Raw genomic sequence first — 20,508 nt, forward strand, 5'->3', positions numbered from 1 at the left:
ACAAATATACATTCCTTTGAGGCACAAAAACCCAAGAGGAAAAGTGAGTCTAACAAAGGAAATTAAAGATTATATTGGATCAAAGGTAAACACTTATAAAGTTTCCAAAAGTGTAGTAATCCTGAGGATTGGAAGCATTTTTGAATTCAGCAAAAGAAGACCAAGAAACGAATAGAGAAAATGCTCGAATCTATAATAAGGCATGTCATAACTGTACACTTAGAGAACAATGATCTGATCGGGCAGGTTCAACATGGATTTATGAAAAAGAAATAACATTTGATAAACCTGTAAGAGTTTCTTGAAGATGTTACTAGCAGGATGGCTAAGGGGAGACCTGTGGATGTGGTGTGTTTAGATTTTCAGAAGACTTTTGATAAGGGTGTTAGTAAACAAAATTAGATCACATAGGATTGAGGGTAATAGACTGACATAGATTGAGGATTGATTACAGACAGAAAACAGAGAGTAGTAATAAAAGGGTCAGTCTCAGGTTAGCAGGCTGTGATAGTGGGGTACCGCAAGGATCAGTACCTGGCCCCTGGCTATTCACAATCTACATCAATGATTTGCTGCAGGGACCAATGTAATATTTCCAAGTTTGCTGATGACAAAAAACTAGATGGGGATGTAAGTTGTGAGGAGGATGCAAAGAGGCTTCAATGGGATTTGGCAGGCTTCATGAGTGGGTAAGAAACTGGCATATGGAATATAATGTGGGTAAGTGTGAAGTTATCCACTTTGGTAAAATAAATGCAGGTGCAGAATATTTCTTAAATGGTGGGAGAATGGGAAGTATTGATGTCCTTGTTCCTAAGTTATTGAAAGCTAACAGGCAGGTGCAGCAAGCAATTAGGAAGGCAAATGGCATGTTAGCCTTTATTGCAAGGGGATTTGAATACAGGAGTAAGGAAGCCTTGCTGCAATTGTATAGAGCCTTGGTGAGACCGCATCTGGAGTATTGTGTACAGTTCTGATCTCCTTATCTAAGGAAGGGTATACTTGCCATAGAGAGATTGCAGTGTAGGCTTACAAGAATGATTCCTGAGATGGCAGGATTGTCTTACGAGGAGAGATTGCGGAGACTGGGCCTGTATCCTCTAGAGTTTAGAAGAATGAGAGGTGATCTCATTGAAACTTACAAAATTCTTACAGGGTGTGACATGGGTGGATGCAGAAAGGATGTTTCTCCTGGCGGGGGGAGGGCATGGTCTAGAGCCAGGGAACAGAGTCTCAGAACAAGGGGAAGGCCATCTGGGACTGAGATGAGGAGGAATTTCTTCACGCAGAGGATGTTGAATCTTTGAAATTCTCTGCCCCAGAGGCTCAGTCATTGAGTGTGTTCAAGACTAAGGTTGATAGGTAATAACATCAAGGGAGACAGGGATAGTGTGGGAAAGTGGCATTGAGGTAAACAATTAGCCATGATCTCATTGAATGGCAGAGAATGCTCAAGGGGCTGAATGGCCTGCTCCTGCTCCTATATTCCTATGTTACATCACCTGAGGGTTGGATGGGGGCCTCAGTTTAACACCTTAATATCTCCTTATGTGGTCTGTGGTCATCGCTCCTGTGAAACGTACAAACATACGAATTAGGAGCTGGAGTAGGCCATTGGCCCTCTCGAGCCTCCTCCGCCATTTGATAAGATCAGAGTTGATCTGATTGTAGCCTTAACTCTACTTTCTTGTGCACGCGTGATACTGCTTGACTTCCTTGTCAATCAAGAATCTATCCAGTTCATCCTTAAAAATATTCAATAACCCAATATCCACTGCTCTCTGGGCAAGAGACCTGCAGAGACTAACAACCCTCTGAGAAAAAATTCTCCTCGTTTCCTTAAATGGAAAACCCTTATTTTTAAACTGTGCCCCTAGTTCTTGTCATAGACTCTCTCCCATAAGAGAAAACATGCTTTCAGTATCCACCCCACCCAATGCCCTCAGGATATATTCCAATAAGATCTCTGATTCTCCTAAAGCCAAATAATATACGTCCAATCTATCCAACTTTTCCTTATAAGACAACCCCTTCATCCCAGGAATCAGTCCAGTGGACCCTCTCTGAACTTCTCTGAATGCAATTATATTCTCTCTTTAGCAAGGAGACCAAAACTGTAAACTGTACTCCTGATGCGGTCTCACCAACATCCTGTAAACTGCAGCAAAACATCCCTACTTTTCAATTTCATTCCCCTTGAATAAATGACAGCATTCCATTTGTCTTCCTAATCACTAGCTGTACCTGCGTACTGACTTTGTGATTCATATACTAGGAGACCCAGATTCCACTGTACTGCGGAGTTCTGAAATCTCTCTCCATTTAAATAATATGCTGCTTTTCTATTCTTCCTGCCAAAGTGGACAAGTTCACGTTTTCCCACATTGTACTCCATCTGCCAATTTTTTGCCTGCTCACTTAACCTATCTACATCCCTTTGCAGACTCCTTATGTCCTCTTCGTAACTTGCTTTCCTACCTATGTCATCAGCAAATTTAGCAACCAAACATTCAGTCCCTTCATTCAAGTCATTGACATAGATTGTAAATAGTTGAGGCCCTAACATTGATCCCTCTGATGCTCCAATAGTTACATTTTGCCAACCCAGAAATGACCCATTTATCCCTTCTTTCTGCTTCCTGTTAGATAACTAATCCTCTGTCCATGCTAATGTTACACCCTCACCATGAGTTCTTATTTTGTGTAATAACCTTTGATGTAGCACCTTATCAAATGCCAGTTAGAAATCCAAGTACATCACAGCTATAGGTTCCCCTTTATCCTTGTTGCTTGTTACTTCCCCAAAGAACTCTAATAAATTAGCCAAACATGATTTCCCTTTTACAAAACCGTGTTGACTCTGCCTGATGTCTTTAAGATTTTCTAAGTGCCTTGCTATAACCTCCTTAATAATAGATCCTAGATTTTTTTTCCCATGACAGATGTTAAGCTAACTGGTCTATGTTTTCCTGCTTTCTGTCTCACTCCTATCTTGAATAGAAGAGTTACACTTGCTATTTTCCAATCTGATGGGACCTTTCCAGAATCAAAGGAATTTTGGAAAATTATATCAAGTGCATCTAATATCTCCACAGCCACTTCTTTTAAGACCCTAGGATGAAGTCCATCAGGTACTGTGAACTTGTCAGCCTTTAGTTCTAATAGTGTCCTCAGTCCCCTTTCCCTGGTGATTTTAAGTTCCTCCCTCCCTCCCTTTCACCTCTTGATTTACAAGTATTTCTCGGATGTTAGTTGTCTCTTTTGCAGTGAAGACAGACACAACATTTGTTCAACACTTGCACCATTTCCTTATTTTCCATTATTAATTTTCCAGACTCAGTCCCACTCATTTCAGTTCCTCTTTTCCTTTTTCAATACTTGTAGAAACTCTTACTAACTGTTATTATATCTCCAGCTGGATTCTTCTCAGAATCTAATTTCTCCCTCATTTTCTCAGTCATTGCTGCTTTTTAAATTTTGTATGACCTTATAAACTACTACTAATCTTCGCAGAATTGTAGGATTTTTTTCCCAATTTGTTATCTTTAACTTCTTTAGTTAGCCACGGACAGCACATACTTCTCCGAGAGTCTTTCTTTCTCACCGGAATTTATCTTTGCTATGAAACATCTCCTTAAATGTCTGCTGCTGCATTTCTACTGACATACCCTTAATCTAATTTCCCAGTTCATTTTCACCAGCTCCGTCTTCATACCCTTGCAATTGCCTTTATTGAAGTTGAAAACACTTTTCTTAGACACAATCTTCTCTCCCTCAAACCAAATGCGAAAAGCAATCATATTATGATCGCTGCTACCTAGAGGCTCCTTTACTCTGAGGTCATAAATTAATCCTCTCCTTACACATTATTACACATTACCAAATGCCTTGGGATGGTTTTCTCTGCGTGAAAAAAGCTTTATGAACGTGACATCACAGACCATAGATGCGCCGAATAAAGCTAAACTAGGTGCTGCCTGCAGGTGGGAACCGAATACACGGGAACCATCACAAAGTCTAAAGCAAAGAGCAAGAGACCCAAACAAAACCAGGATGAATTAATCCAACTGCAAAATGCCCAATGGTACTTGTGGGAATCTGTCCAACTTCCGTAAAATAATAATATAGAAAGTGGGGAGGAGCATGTCAGGCTGACCTCAGTGTCGGGGACTTGTCGTGTGTCATTTCCATCTTCTGGTGCAATTGAAACTGGACTTCAAGGTAACAATTATTGGAAAGTAAACTAAATAATTGGGGAAACGTTTCTTTAAGTGACCTCATGGAAGGAACAATGATTTTGTCTTTCACCCTGTAAAAGTAATTTGAACCCTCCCCCATTGCACTAGCAAACTGACCCACAAGGGCCCTTGTCCCAGCTCTGCTGAAGTGCAAACCGCCCATCTTGAACAGGTGCCTCATTCCTCAGAACTGGCTTTGATGTCCCATGAATCTGAAGCCCTCCCTCCTGCAGCAATTCTCCAGCTCCATGTTAACCTGCCTTGATCTAGTACTGTTAGATTTGATTCTATGATTGGCCAGCACTTGCTGCACAATCCTGAGTGTGCTAATATCAGTCCAGCTTATAAATAGCTCATGGGGAGGCGGTAGCATAGTGGTATTGTCACCGGAGTGGTAATCCAGAGACCCAGGGAAGTGCTCTGGGGACCGAGGTTCGAATCCCACCACAGCAGAGGGTGGATTCTGGAATTAAAAGCTGTGAAAACCACTGCCTTCATGTCCTAAACCCATTCCCTAATGCCCTTCAGGGAAGGAAATCTGCTGTCCTTACCTGATTTGGCCTACATGTGACTCCAGACCCACAGCAATGTGGGTGACTCTTAAAAAAATGCCCAAGCGCAAAAATGAACAAGGGCAATTAGGGATGGGCAATAAATGCTGGCCTAGCCAGTGACACCCTCATCCCAGGAACAAATACAAAAAAAATTATGCTTGCTAGAAGTGACATATGCAGGAACCCCTTCTCTGCAACAAAGGAATATGTTCATGCCTTATACCTTTTTTTGAATACCCAGCTAACCTTAAAACATTCACTCACTCCACCACACAGTGGCAACAGTGTGTACCATCTATGAGATGCACTGCAGCAACTCACCTAGGCTCCTTCATCAGCACCTTCCACACCTGCAACCTCTACCACCTAGAAGGACAAGGGCAGCAGATGCATGGGAACACCACCACCTGGAAATTCCATTTCAAGTCACTCACCATACTGACTTGGCACAATGCCATGGTTCCTTCACTGTCACTGGGTCAAAATCCTGGAAATCCCTCCCTAACAGCACTGAGCATGTACTTACACCACATGGAGTGAAGCAGTTCAATAAGGCAACTCACCAACACCTTTCAAGGGTAATTATGGATGGGGCAACACATTGTGCTCTTGCCAGCGATGCTCACATCCTGTGAAAGAATAAAAAAATTAAAGAAACAGAAAATGCTGCAAAAAACTCAGCAGGTCTGGCAGCATCTGTGGAGAGAGAAACAGAGATAATGTTCTCAGCCCAATATGACTCTTCTTCAGAATTACCAAAGGAGAATTCCTGCAGGAGGAAGGGCTTCAGATTCCTTTGATATCGAAGGGTTCTGAAGAAGTCATGTTGGACATGAAACGTTAACTCCGTTTCTCTCTGCACAGATGCTGCCAGACCTGCTGAGTTTTTCTGCCATTTTCTGATTTTATTTCAGATTTCCAGCATTCTTGAAGGTGGATAAATCACTGGGGCCAGATGGATTGTATCTCTGGCTGCTGAAGGAAGCCAGGGAGGAAACAGCAGATGCTCTGAGGATCATTTCCAATCCTCACCAGATACAGGCGAGTTCCCAGAGGATTGGATAGTTGTGAACATTATACCATTATTTTAAAAGGTTGCGAGGGATAGGCCAGAAAATTATAGGTCGGTCAGTCTGACTTTGGTGGTGGCAAAATTATTGGAAACAATTCTGAGACACAGGAAAAACTGTCACTTACAAAGGCACGAATTGATCAAGGATAGTCAGCAAGGTTTTGTTAGGGGAAGATCATGTCTTCCTAACTTAATTGAATTTTTTTGATAAAGTAACAAGGAGGATTGATGAGGATAGTACAGTGGACGTTGTCTACATGGATTTCAGTAAGGCATTTGACAAGATTCCACATGGTGGCCTATTTGAGGGTTAGGGTCTAGAGAGGCTAGAAAGGAAAGACTTGTTTCCCCTCGCTGAGGGGTCAGTTACCAGGGGGTACAGATTTAAGGTGACATGAGGAAAAACTTTTTCACCCAGAGGGTGGTAGGAGTCTGGAATTCACTGCTTCAGTTGGTGGTTGTGGCTAAAACACTCAACTCATTTAAAAGGGACATGGATCTGCATCCGAAGTGCTGTAACCTGCAAGGCTATGGACCAGGTGCTCGAAAGTTGGCTTAAAATACCAGCGCAGGCACGATGGGCTGAATGGCCTCTTTCTGCACCATAACTTTTTGATAGTTCAATTTGCAGCATTTTACATTTACGTACATATACACAGAGAGCAGGTGAATGGCCTCTCCCCAGTGTGAACTCGCTGATGTCTCCACAGGCTGGATGACAGTGTGAATCCCTTCCCACATTTGGGGCAGATGAATGGCCTCTCCCTGATGTGACTGCAGCGATGAGTTTCCAGCTCAGAGGCGTGACTGAATCCCTTCCCGCTGTTAGTGATAATGTACGTATAAAAATATACATTATATATATATATATATATATATACACACAATCACACGTGTGTGTTTGTTCCCTGTGTGATTCCTATCTCCCTTTCCCAACTCTGTGCTGCCTCAGCTGCTCTCACCTGGGAACAGCGCCTCACAATCCAGCTCCACACCGCGCCCCGCCCCGCCCCCTTGCCGCGCCGCCATTGGTTGGAGGACCAACCTCTGCCCCCTCCCTATTGGTCGGAGCACATGTCAGTCACCGCCCCCGCGGCGATCACGTGGTCTGTTCTTCCCAGCTCCACCGCCGCGTCCACTCCTCTCGGTGTCCCTTCAGCCCCGGTCGGACTCTCCAGTTTGTATTTTATTTGATTCTCTCTCTGAGTCTCTCCGCCCGCCTCTCCATTCCTACCTCATCCTCGAGCTCGCTCACTCGGTTTGGGAAAACTCGCTTTCGTTCCATTATTCGGGCTTTCAATGGCCGCCTGGCCCAGGACCCGCCTTGTTGGTTTCAACTGACTGAGCACGCGCATATCCCGGCAGCAGCTCGGGATATTTAAAGGTTCACTGTCCCTCTGTGTTCACTTATGATTTAAAGGGACAGGGGCTTTGTGAGATAGACTGATTTCAGTGTAGAGAAGAGAGACAGCAGTTTTTGGAGCAAAGCTAGTAAATTGTCTATTTTAGGTAAAGGTAGTAAATTGTCTACTTTGAATTTTTCTCCTGTTTTCAGTTATAGCTGATGGAAACTTGCTTTACAGGGAGAGAGTTTGTGGCTGGGAAGCTCAGATGAAACTGCGCCAATCTCTCTGACTCACACCATTCACCAGGACCTGAAGATTATCAGCAATATGGAAGCGGGGAGCAGCATTTGCAGTGTGGATAAACTGTACCCGTGTTCCGTGTGTGGATGTGGATTCGAACGATTGTCCGACCTGCAGACTCACAAGTGTGACCAAACTGAAGAGAGGCCATGTAGATGTGGGGACTGCGGGAAGGGATTCAGTCATGCCTCTGAGCTGGAAACTCATCGCTGCAGTCACAGCAGGGAGAGGCCGTTCATCTGCCCCGAATGTGGGAAGGGATTCACACTGTCATCCAGTCTGCGGAGACACCAGCGAGTTCACACTGGGGAGAGACCGTTCACCTGCTCCATGTGTGGGAAGGGATTCATCCAGTCATCTGACCTGCTTTCGCATCAACGGGTTCACAGTGGGGAGAAACCATTTACCTGCTCTCTGTGTGAGGAGGCATTCACTCATCCCTCCAACCTGCTGACGCACCAGCGAGTTCACACAGGGGAGAATCCGTTCACCTGCTCTGAGTGTGGGAAAGGATTCACTCAAGCCTCCAACATGTTGAGACACCAGCGAGTACACACTGGGGAGAGGCCATTCACTTGCTGTGTGTGTGGAAAGGGGTTCGCTGAGTCAGGAAGCTTGCTGGCACACCAGCGAGTTCACACTGGGGAGAGACCGTTTACGTGCTCCATGTGCGGGAAAGGATTCACTCTGTCATCATCCCTTCTCAGACATCAGCGAGTTCACACTGGGGAGAGACCATTCACCTGCTCCGAATGTGGGAAGGGATTTAATCAGTCAACTGACCTGTTGACACACCAGCGAGTTCACAGTGGGGAGAGGCCATTCACCTGCTCCATGTGTGGGAAGGGATTCACACAAGCTTCCAACCTGCTGAGCCACCAGCGAATTCACACTGGGGAGAATCCATTCACCTGCTCCATGTGTGGGAGGGGATTCACTCAAGCTTCCAACCTCGTGAGCCACCAGCGAGTTCACACTGGGGAAAGGCCCTTCACCTGCTCTGCTTGTGGGAAGGGATTCAGTCGATCATCCTACCTGGTGAAGCACCAGCAACTTCACAACTAACTGCACTGCTCCAATTTTGCCTGCACTCACTTGGTAGAACAAAACTTGAATATTGCTGAGAAAAAGAGAGATATGCTGTCGAAGCTTTTCATCTTGCACTCATCAGGACGGATGCAAGAATGCTAAATTTCAAAGGGAAGAACAATATGTACTGCATCAGAAAAGGGTGCTGATTGGTTGACAAGTTGACTCTGATCATTTGAGGCGTTGCCATGGAGAATTCACCGGGGAACTATTATCCCCCACACTTTTATTTAATTCAAAAATGGTGCAATGCCTGGACAGTGTCCTTCTGCCTGCTGAGGACAGATCCCTGTGTCGGAACATATGTAGCTTCCAGCAAGCATAAGTCAGCCACTTGGTGAGCTTGATTGATAATCTTAAATCGGTTGTTAGTGTAATTCTGAGCACACCCTGGAATGTTCAGCAAATCACAGAATCACATCTAATGTTAGACATTATGTCCTAAGATTTGCAAGCCCGAGCTGTTTGAGTAGAGCCAGTACGCTGCCTATTGTGAGTAGCCAAAGGGACATGCAGTTTGATACGATGCGTCTGTTGTTGCAACGTACAGCCTGCTACCTGGCATCACAGCAGTATTGAAATTTATATATCACATCACTCATGTGAGTTGTAGGCAAAATGCTTTTTGGCTTCATGTCAGTATCCTGTTAGTGGAAAATACCACTCGTGTTGCTACTGCATAGTCACAGCATGAAAACAGCTAACCTCATCTGTGGTTCAAATTTTTGAGATTCAGTCCCCTTCTAGGGTTATTTAAGGTATACTGGGCACTTTTCATATTTCAGCAACAGGCGATGCTAGCTGTTTCACACTGCTGATGTGGGACTTGATCCCATAAGGTGCTGACTTGGAGGTGATAGTTCTAACAAGGCCACAGCTGTCATGGTTAGCCAATGGTATTAAAGAACATGGGATGGATGTCTGGACAGATCAGCCATTTTCTGGTGAAATGGAGAATAGGCTCCATGGGCTAAATGGCCTTTTCCTGGTCAGATATTCCACACCTCCCCTCCTGGATTCAATTATCCCAATTCCTACCAAAGTGGAAATGCACACATTTTCCCACTTTATACTCCATCTGCAAAATTGAGACCGCCCATCTATCCTATGTACATCCCTTTGCAAATATTGTGTCCTCCTCACAATTTTCTTTCCTACCTATCTTTGTATCAGCAACAAATTTGGCCACAATGAGGTCAGTCCCTTCAACCAAGTCATTGATATAGATTGTAAATAGTTGAGGCCCAAAGCACTGATCCCTGTGCCACCTCACTAGTTACAGTTTGCCAACCTGAAAATGACCCCTTTATCCCAGCTCTCCTGTTAGTTAGCCAATCCTTTATCCATTCTAATGTATTTCACCAACACCATAAGCTGTTATCTTTGTGCAGTAATCTTTCATGTGGCATCTTTTAGGATGCCTTTTCGAAATCCAAATACACTACATCTACTGAAATAAAAACAGAAAATGCAGGTAAAACTCAGCAGGTCAGGCAGCATCTGTGGAGACAGAGAGACAGAGTTACTGTTTTGAGTCCGTATGACACTTCTTCAACTCTCTCCACAGATGCTGCCAGACCTGAGCTTTTCTAGCATTTTCAGTTTTTATTTCAGATTTCCAGCATCTGCAGTAGTTTGCTTTTACACTACATCTACTGGTTCCCCTTTATCCACCCTGTTTGTTACATCCTCAAAGAACTCTAACTAATTTGTCAAATGTGATTTCCCTTTCACAAAACCATGTTGACTCTGCCCACTTCCTTAATAATGGATTTCAGTATTTTCCTAATGACAAATATTGGATTAACTGGTCTATAGTTTCCTGCTTTCTGTCTCTTTCCTTCTCTTCAATAACAGCATTACATTTCTGATTTTCCAATTTGCTGGGATCTTTCCAGAATCTAGGGAGTTTTGAAAGATTACAACCAACGCATCCACTTCCTCTGTAGCCACTTCCTTTAAGACCTTCAGGCCATCAGGTCCAGGAGACTTGTTATCCCTTGGTCCCATTAGTTTTCCTAGTAGTTTTTCTCTAGTTGCTTCCTCCCTTTAGCCCTTTGATTTTCGACTATTCTTGGGATGCTTTAGGTGTCTTCAACCATCAACACAGATACAAAATACTTGTTCTGAAAAAGTGTTTATCTTTCTTTGGCAGTCTTCCATCTCCTGAGATGATTTTTTTTTTATTCCTTCATGGGCTTCACTGGCTGGGTCAGCATTTATTGCCCATCCCTAGTTGCCCTTGAGAAGGTGGTGGTGAGCTACCTTGTTGAACCGCTGCAGTCCATGTGGTATAGGTACACCCACAGTGCTTCTAGGGAAGGAGTTCCAGGATTTTGACCCAGTGACAGTGAAGGAACAGCGATATATTTCCAAGTCAGGATAGTGAGTGGCTTGGAGGGGAACTTCTAGGTGGTGGTGCTCCCATGTGTCCACAGCCCTTGCTCTTCTAGGTGGCAGAGGTCATGGATTTGGAAGGTGCTGTCAAAGGAGGCTTGGTGAGTTGCTGCGGTGCATCTCATAGATGGAACACACTGCTGCTACTGTGTGTCAGTGGTGGAAGGAGTGAATGATTAAGGTGGTGGATGGGGTGCCAATCAAACAGGTTGCTTTATTCTGGATGGTGTTGATCTTCTTCAGTGTTGATAGAGCTACACTCATCCAGGCAAGTGGGATTATTCCATCACACTCCTGACTTGTGCCTTGTAGATGGCGGAGTCTTTGGGGAGTCAGAAGGTGAGTTACTCATCACACGATTCCAAGCCTCTGACCTGCTCTTGTAGCCATAGTATTTATATGGATAGTCCAGTTCAGTTTCTGGTCAATGGTAACCCCCAGGATGTTGAGACTGGGGGATTCAACGATGGTAATGCCATTGAATGTCAAGAGATGGTATGTGCTGTGGTGGTGAACTCTGTGTTAAGCATAACCTGGTGTGGCTGAGGGCCCTACACAGTCATGGAGGCCTCTGCTCCATGTGCTGAAGATAAAGGCAGTGGGCTGAGAAGGTGCAGGATTCACTGGCCTCTGTTTGCTCTGGGCCCTCATCTCAGCCAGCTGAGCTTTCCATTTCTTCACACCACTTGCAAGCAGTCAGCCTCCAGAGGTCACAGCCATTGACAACTGTCTCCCCGTTGTCAGTGTCAATGTGCTCAACTTCATATCCTCCTTGCAGTGGAGACCTGGATGTCCGGAGGATTGTTATGCAGTGGCCAGTTCACCTACAGAAGAGCTCTGGGTAAACAGCCATCATCTATCCGATGGATGTGGCTGAGCCAGCACTTTTACTTTGTAATGAGCGGCTGTTGATGGAATTAGCGTGTGCCAGGGCCTCCGAGTTGATGACTGTGAGGTGCTGAGGAAACGTGTTGAGATGGTGAAGGTGGAAACGGTTCAGCCTTTTCTCCTGCCCAGCGTATGTTGTGCAGGTCTCACCACTGTCGAGGAATGTGCTGAGGACGCGGGCTTGGCAGACTCACAGTTTGGTTCTCGGTCAGGTTGCTATTGTTCCACATTCTCTTAAAAGTTTATCAATTTACACTTTTATATGTATCTACAATTAATGAATAAAATAAAAACAGTTTAATTATTGTATTATTTTTGCTTGTGATGCCCCTCTCCCTCTGCCCCCTGTCCAAGAACTGCCCCAGTTTCCAGTCCCAGCTCTGTGCTGCCTCAGCTGCACTCATGTGTGGACAGCGCCTCACAATCCGCGTCAGTGCACCTGAGCTCCACACCACGCCCCGCCCCCTGCTGCACCACCATTGGTTGGAGGACCCAACCCCAACTGTTCTCCAGCTCCGCCCACCCTCTCCCTATTGGTTGGAGCACACATCAGTCACTGCCCCCTCCCCCAATTGTGATCACCTGGTCTGCTCCACCCAGCTCCACATCCGCTCCAGTCAGTGTCCCGTTAACCCTGGTCCAACTCTCAGGTTTGTACTTTATTTGATACTTCTCCCTGCCCGCTTTTCCACCCCCACCTGACACCACGATCACCACCCCTGGGTATGTTCTGTCCCACCAGACGGACAGGTGCAGCAGAGGTGGCGGCACAGTGATATACAGCCGAGAGGGAGTTGTCCTGAGAGCCCTCTACATCGACTCCAGACCCCATGCAGTCTTATGGCATTAGGACAAACATGGGCAAGGAAACCTGCTGATTACCATGTACCACCCTCCCTTAGCTGATGAATGAGTGTTCCTCCATGTTGAACACCACTTGGAGGAAGCACTGAGGGTGGCAAGTGCGCAGAATGTACTCTGGGTGGGGGACTTCAGTGTCCATCACTAAGAGTGGCTCAGTAGTAACACTACGGTCTGAGCTGACCGAGACCTAACTGACATAGTGCTGTCAAGAAGTGGCTGGAGGCTCTGGATACTGCAAAAGCTATGGGCCTGACAATAGTACTGAAGACTTGGTGCTCCAGAATTTGCTGCCTCTCTAGCCACTAACGCACAGTATCAGCCGTGTATCTCCAAGATGCACTGCAAGAATTCACCAAGGCTCCTTCAACAGCACCTTTCAAACCAATGACGACTACTATCTAAAAGGACAAGTGCAGCAGATATATGGGAACACCATCACCTGGAAGGAGAGCCATTCAGCCTCGAAAGGTTTATTCTTGCTATAGATGTTGTTAGACCTGCTGAGTTTTTCAAGCATTTCCTATTTTTGTTTCAGATTTCCAACATCCACAGTATTTTGCTTTTACCACCTGGAAGTTCCCCCACAAGTCACTCAACATCCTGTCGCTGGGTCAAAATCCTGGAACTCCCTTCTTAACAACACTGTGGGTGTATCCATAACACATGCACTGCAGCGGTTCCAGAAGGCAGCTCAACACCACTTTCTCAAGGGCATCTGGGGATAGGCAATAAATGCTGGCCCAGCCAGTGAAGCCCACATCCCGTGAATGAATAAAAAAAATTTTCCAGCCGGGATTGAACCGGGGACTTTCTCATGTAAAGTAAACGTGATAATCACTGCACTGGGGAAATGAGTGTGAATCCCCCCCGGACAGAGGGGAACTGACCATCCATCTGTAGCTCTAATTCCCAAACAGAAAATGCTGCTAAGAATCAGCAAGTCAGGTTGAATCTGTGGCCGCTCTCAGTGTTTGAAACCGTCACAATGCCCGGGTGATTGACGGCAGCTTCGGACCAATAGGAAGAGGGGGCGGGACTGGAGGACCTAGCTGTGGGGCTGGTCCTCCAGCCAATCGGAGTGAGTGAGGGGGCAGAGCCAGACTGTGACTGGAGCATGCGCAGCGCGGGTAATGGCGATGGAGAGACGGGTCCACAATGGGTAAAGGGCGGGATGGCGGGGCGGAGGGAGCGATGGATCCGGCGGGTGGACGGAGAGGCTCCGGAAACATGTGTAAACCGCAAACCACGGAAATAAACTGACCGGTTCCCCCTTCCCCCATTTACACCGAGCGGGGCCGTAACTCCCAGATCAATGAAGAGCCGGTTTGTATCAGGTTGGACATTGGTTCCAGAGGCTGGTCCCTGGTCTCCAGCGTCGGTTCTTTATAATTGAAATACAGACAGAGGCCGTTCAGCCCGCCCTGCCTGTGCTGTCTCTTTACAAGCGCAAATCAGCTGGTCCCACCCCCCTGCCCTTCACTAACAAGACCAGAAGCAGATATTACCCATCCCCAGTTACCTGTGGAGAATATGATGTTTGACCTTCTTGAACTGCTGTAGTCCGTGTGGTGAAGATGCTCCAACAATGATGTGAGGTAAGGAGTTACAACGATGATGAAGGAACCGAGATTTCTGCCCATATCAACAACAATTTGTATTTATATAGTGCGATTCATGTAATAGGTGTTTCACAGGAGTTTTATGAAGCAACATTTGACATGTAAGGAGATAAGAGGGCAGATGGCCAAAGGCTTGGTCAAAGAGGAAGGTTTTAAGGTGATTCTTAATGGAGGAAACTGAGTTCGAGAAGTGGAGGGGTTTAGGGAGGAAATCCCATAGCTTATGGTCTTCAAGCAGAAGATGTGGTCACCAAAGATGGAACAATTAAAATTGGGAGAACTGAGGATGTCAGAATTAGAGGAAGCACAGATATCTGGAAAGCTTGGAGGAGATTACAGAGTGATAGCGGGCAGTCACCATGATTGTAGAGTTAGGGTTGGCAGTCACCATGGTTACAGAGTTATGGCAGGCAGTCACCATGAAAGGATTTGAAAGCAAGGATGGGAAATTTAAAATCTTGGAGTTTCTTAACCTGGAGCCTTTGTAGGTTAGTGAGCACAGGGTCGAAGGGTGAACATTCGTGCCTCACAAATGTCAGGCAATGACCATCACTAACAAGAATGAAGCTGACAATCTCCTTGTGACATTCAGGGGCATCACCATCGTTGAATCCTCCTTTATCAATATCCTGGGGGTTACCATTGACCAGAAACTGAACTGGGCCAGCCATATAAATACTGGGGGTTGAAGAGCAGGTCAAAGGCTGGGAATTCTTTGGAGAATAACTCGCCTCCTGACTCACCAAAACCGATTCACCAACTACAAGGTACAAGTAAGGAATGTGATGGAATATTGGATCATCCAGTTGCCTGGATGAGAGCAGCTCCAACAACAATCAAAGCTCAATGCCATCTAGGGCAAAGCATCTCACTTAATTGGCGCTCCAGTCACTTAAACATTCACTCCCTCCATCACCAATGCACAGCAGCAGCAGTGTGTACCACCTACAAGGTGCTCTTCAGCAACTCACCAAGGCTTCTTTGACAGCATCTTCCAAACCCACGACCACTACCATCTAGAAGGACACGCGCAGCAGGTAGATGGGAACACCACCAGCTGGAAGTACCCCTTCAAATCACTCGCCATCTGACTTGGAAATATATTGCCATTCCTTCACTGTCACTGGGTCAAAATGCTGGAACTCCCTTCCTAACAACACCTTGGGTGTACTGGACCACATGGACTGCAATGAGAACTGCAGCTCCCCACCACCTTCTCAAGGGCAATTCGGGATGGGTGATAAATGCTGCTCCAGCCAGTGACGCCCACATCCTGTGAAAGAATTTTTAAAAAAGACAGAGGTGATGGGTGAACAAGACTTGGTGCGCACAGGTAGCAGAGTTTGGGATGACCTCAAGATTACAGAGAGGATGAATGTGGGAGGCCATCTGGGAGTGCGTTAGGATTGTTGAATCTCGAGATAACAAATGAATGGATGAGAGTTTCAGCAGCAGATAAGCTGAGACCAGGGTGGAGTCAGGCGATGTTTACAAGGTGGAAACAGGCGGTCTTGGGGATGTAACAGGTATGTAGTTGAAAGCTCGACTCGGTTTTAAAGATGACTCCATGGCTGTGAACAGCCTGATTCAGTCTCAGACAGTTGCCAGGGAGAGGGATGGAGTCATTGATTAGGGAGTGGAGTTTGTAATGGAGACTGAAGACAATGGCTTCAATCTTCCCAATATTTAAATGAAGGAAATTTCTGTTCATCCAGTACAGGATGTCAGACAAGTCAGGTCGGACTGTGACTTGGAGGTGAACTTGGAGGTGATGTTGTTGACATACACCTGCTACGCTGGTCCCCTGCTACTCTGGTCCTTCTAGGAGGTGGAGGTTGAGGATTTAGGAGGTTCTGTATTTCTGGTCAAGTTGTCGATATAAAGAATCCCTCTCCTTCGCCTCCTGCCTCTCCCACCTCTTTCTCCCTTTCACCCCTCCCACAGAGACCAGAGTTGTGTGTAGGTCCACACCCACACTTCCCTTCCCTGAAGGGCATTAGTGAACCAGTTGGGTTTTGATGACAATCCAGCAGTTTTCATGGTCACTTTTTCCTGGTGCTGGCCTCACAAATTGCCAGATTCAATCAGCTCAATTTCACAACCTGCCTTTGTGTTTTTGTGGGTTCTCTCTCACTCTCTTTTCCTGTTTTCTATTGATTTGACAGGGTATTAGAAAGTGACGATTTTCAGTTGAAAACTGAAACCAGACGTCACACCAGGATTTGACAGGGTCACCCAATTTATCATAAATATCATCAGAATTTGATCATGGAAGGAAACAGCGGGGAGAAACTGTACACGTGTTCTGTGTGTGGGCAAAGCTTCAACCAATCATCTAACCTGTCAAAACATAAATGCCGCCACAACAGGGAGAAACCGTGGAAATGTGGCGATTGTGGGAAGGGATTTAATTACCCATCAGAACTGGAAACTCATCAGCGCACTCACACGGGAGAGAGGCCATTCACCTGCTCTGCGTGTGGGAAGGGGTTCACTAAGTCATCCACTCTACTGACACACCAGCGAGTTCACACTGGGGAGAGGCCATTCACCTGCTCTGTATGTGGGTTGGGATTCACTCAGTCATCCACTCTGCGGACACACCATCGAGTTCACACTAGGGAGAGACCATTCACCTGCTCTGTGTGTGGGATGGGATTCACTCACTTATCCACCCTGCGGACACACCATCGAGTTCACACTAGGGAGAGACCGTTCACCTGTTGTGTGTGTGGAAAGGGATTCATTAATTCATCCAACCTGATGACACACCAAAGAGTTCACACTGACGAGAGACCTTTTAAATGTCTGGACTGCGGGAAGTGTTATAAAACTTCTCAGGAACTGATGTACCATCAGCAAGTTCACACTGACGAGAGACCGTTCAGATGCTCTCATTGTGGGACTGGGTTCAGACGATCATCTCACCTCGCTGTACACCAGCGCACTCACACTGGAGAGAGACCATTCACCTGCTCTGACTGTGGTGAGGAATTCACTCAGTCATACACCCTGCTGAGACACCAACGAGTTCACACTGGAGAGAGGCCATTCATCTGCTCTGAGTGTGGGAAGCGTTTCACTCAGTCATCTGCATTGCTTAGACACCAGCGAGTTCACAGTGGGGAGAGGCTGTTCACCTGCTCCAATTGTGGGAAGAGATTCACTCAGTCATCCAACCTGCTGAGACACCAGCGAGTTCACACTGGGGAGAAGCCGTTCACCTGCTCTGAGTGTGGAAAGGGATTCACTCAATCATCTAACCTGCTGAGACACCAGCGAGCTCACAAGTTACAACAGTGATTGGATTTTGCTGGTAATCACATTGAGGACTGAACTGTATTTATTGGGTCTGTTAATAGATTTCACCCTAGTTATGGAGGCTAATATTCTGAACAAAAATCAAGTTTGTTTTCTTTGTGATAACCACACTGTGTAATATCTTTTTAGTATCTCTGAAACAAGTTAGTTCCTTTTGAAGTGCTCTCCCTCTCCCCCGTCTCCTCCAACAACAAGTGTGAGGTTCTCAAGGAGCTTCTTTGTCACTAAGATTGAGACAATCTGATCAGCTGCTTCCCTCCCTTTCATTAGCCCACTGGGTCATTCCGTCTTTAAACTTCCCCCTTGTCTAAACTCACATCTTTCTCTGGTTTCTCTCCTCTCTCCCATCATACCCCCTCATTGCTCACCTTGTCCATGAGACCTGCCATCTTCTCCCTTTACTCTTTCCCCACTTAAAGCACTGATCACCCAACTTCCCTACATTATCTGATATTGTTAATGGCTCTGTCTCTCTTCTGATACTGTCCCTCTCCCCTTTAAATTCACCCTCATCATCCACCCCAAAAAACCTTTGACTCCACTGTCTTTGCAAACATTACCACCCCATCTCCAATCTCCCTTTCCTCTCCAAAGTCCTTGAAGTTGGTGTTCCCTAAGGATCTATCCTTGGCCCCCCTATTTCTCATCTAGATGCTGCCACTAGGCGACATCATCCAATAGCACCATGTTAGTTTTCACATGTACACTGACAACGCCCAGCTCTACCTCACCACCATCCCTCTCCATTCCTCCACTGTTACTAAATTATCAAACTGCTTATCCAACATCCCGTACTGGATGAGCAAAAATTTCCTCCAATTAAAAATTGGGAAGACCAAAGCCATTGTCTTCGGTCACCAGGACAAATTCTGATCCCGAACTACCGAGTCCATCCCTCTCCCTGGGAACTGTCTGAGGCTGAACCACATTGTCCATAATTTTAGTGTCACATTTGACCCCAAGATGAGCTACTGACCACATATCCACACCATCACAAATACCAGATATTTCAATCTCCAAAACATCTCCTGTCTTCACCCCACCCCAGCTCATCTGCTGCTGAAACCCTCATATACGTCCGTGTTACCTTTAGACCTGACGATTCCAATACATTTCTGACCAGCCTCTCACATTCACCCTGCCGCAACACGGAAACATGAGATTATCCAAAACTCTGCTGCCCATGTGCTTTCTCACATCATGTCGCATTCACCCATCACCCCTGTGCTCACTGACCTACATTGGCTCCTGGTCAAGCAATGCCTTGACTTTAAAATTTACATCCTTGTTTTCAAATTCCTCCATTGCCCTTTCTCTCCCTATCTCTGTAATCTCCAGTTTCACACATCCTGTGAGATATCTGCACCCTTCTCATTCTAGTCTCTTGAACATCCCTGATTTTAATTACTCCCCCAATGGTGCCTGTGCCCATGCATGAAACTCTGAAATTCCCTCCTTAAACCTTTCTACCCCTCTAGCTCTCTCTCCTGATTAAAAATGCTTGTTAAAATCTGCCTCTCCAATCAGCTTTTGGACATCTGTTCAAATAAAGACCAATGTGACTCCGTGTTAGTTTTTTCTTTATGATAACTCCCCTGAAGACCTTGGGATGTTTTATTACATTAAACATGTTATATAAATACAATTTGTTACTGTTTCACAACAGCCAGTTTGCACATGGTAAGATTCCACAAGCAGCAATCGACAACAAAAACAGTGACTGATTAATCCAGCTTTTTTGGTGTCAGTTAAAGCATGAATGTTGGTCCCACTGCACCAGGAGAACTCCCCTGTAGACAGTATATGGGTTGTTGAGATCTCCTGAGCTGAGAGTGGAGCTGATTGAGCTGTTGGGTCTGCAGTGTACCTTGAAGAACCGCTGTCTGGGATCTTTCCTCTTAATTCACTGACTCCCTGAAGTTGTTTGTGCAGTAAAATAGTTAATTGATCCAAATTTAATCTTTGGAGTAAAATCTACAACTTTAAATCAGCTGTAAAAGAGAAAGAAAATTCTCGTGTTCATTTAACACCTTTCACACCCTCAGAACATCCCAAAGTGATTCACAGTCAGTGACGCATTTTGGAAGGAAGAATGAGGCGATGCAGCATAAATTAAATAGTACAATTTGAAACAGAGTGTGTAGCAACAAAACACTTGGGGGTGAATGGACACACTTCTTTCATTGTGATAAGGCAAGTTGATCAAGCTGTTTTAAAAAATGCTGATGGGATCCTCAATTTATTAATGGAGGCAAGGAATACAAAAACAAGGAAGTTATCCTGAATCTTTATAAATCCCTGATCAGCTCAAATATTGTGTTCAATTCTGAGCACTGGGCAAGGGCCCCATTCAGCAAACGGTATTCAAATAGAACTGGATACAGATAAATCATATCACTGCTTACTGACATTTAGATTTTATTTACTGCTCCTGATACCTGGCACCTGCCATAATCTCGGGAGAGACCAGTAACTTGTTAATTAAAATAGAAGAAATCTGAAATCTCAGTTATTTATGGAAAGAATTAAGACACAAGATTCCACAATTTAAACAGAAGAATTTTTACTGTACAGGAGTCAAGCAAAGCAAAAACTGAACACTTTCTTAGTTAATCTTCTATACTCTTAAAACACAAAGTCAGCATGAATTGAAAGGCAAATCATGGTCAATTAGAAATGATAAATTACACATTAAATACAATTTACAGATACAAATGCAGATACAATTAAGACAGGTCTTTCGGTTTGACTTGGCAGTGTATCTCGCTTATATGTCATCAGTCTCAGTCACAACTCAGAACACTGTCTTCCTCACAAGGA

The 20,508-nt window shown here is 45.3% G+C and overlaps 2 protein-coding genes and 1 pseudogene across 2 annotated transcripts; all 3 read left to right on the forward strand.

Annotated features, from left to right (window-relative positions):
* The window catches only part of LOC121270270, a 91,912-nt pseudogene that overhangs the window by 28,739 nt on the left and 42,665 nt on the right, over positions 1-20,508 (forward strand).
* On the forward strand, positions 6,984-10,068 carry LOC121270407 (zinc finger protein 239-like). Its single transcript, XM_041175717.1, has 2 exons — positions 6,984-7,041; positions 7,448-10,068. The coding sequence occupies exon 2, from the start codon at positions 7,538-7,540 to the stop codon at positions 8,573-8,575; it is 1,038 nt and encodes a 345-aa protein (XP_041031651.1). The 5' UTR covers positions 6,984-7,041; positions 7,448-7,537; the 3' UTR covers positions 8,576-10,068.
* Positions 13,906-19,251, forward strand: LOC121270409 (zinc finger protein 239-like). Its single transcript, XM_041175720.1, has 2 exons — positions 13,906-14,343; positions 16,533-19,251. The coding sequence occupies exon 2, from the start codon at positions 16,636-16,638 to the stop codon at positions 17,668-17,670; it is 1,035 nt and encodes a 344-aa protein (XP_041031654.1). The 5' UTR covers positions 13,906-14,343; positions 16,533-16,635; the 3' UTR covers positions 17,671-19,251.

Source organism: Carcharodon carcharias, chromosome 27, assembly GCF_017639515.1.
Source record: "Carcharodon carcharias isolate sCarCar2 chromosome 27, sCarCar2.pri, whole genome shotgun sequence".
NCBI lineage: Eukaryota > Metazoa > Chordata > Chondrichthyes > Lamniformes > Lamnidae > Carcharodon > Carcharodon carcharias.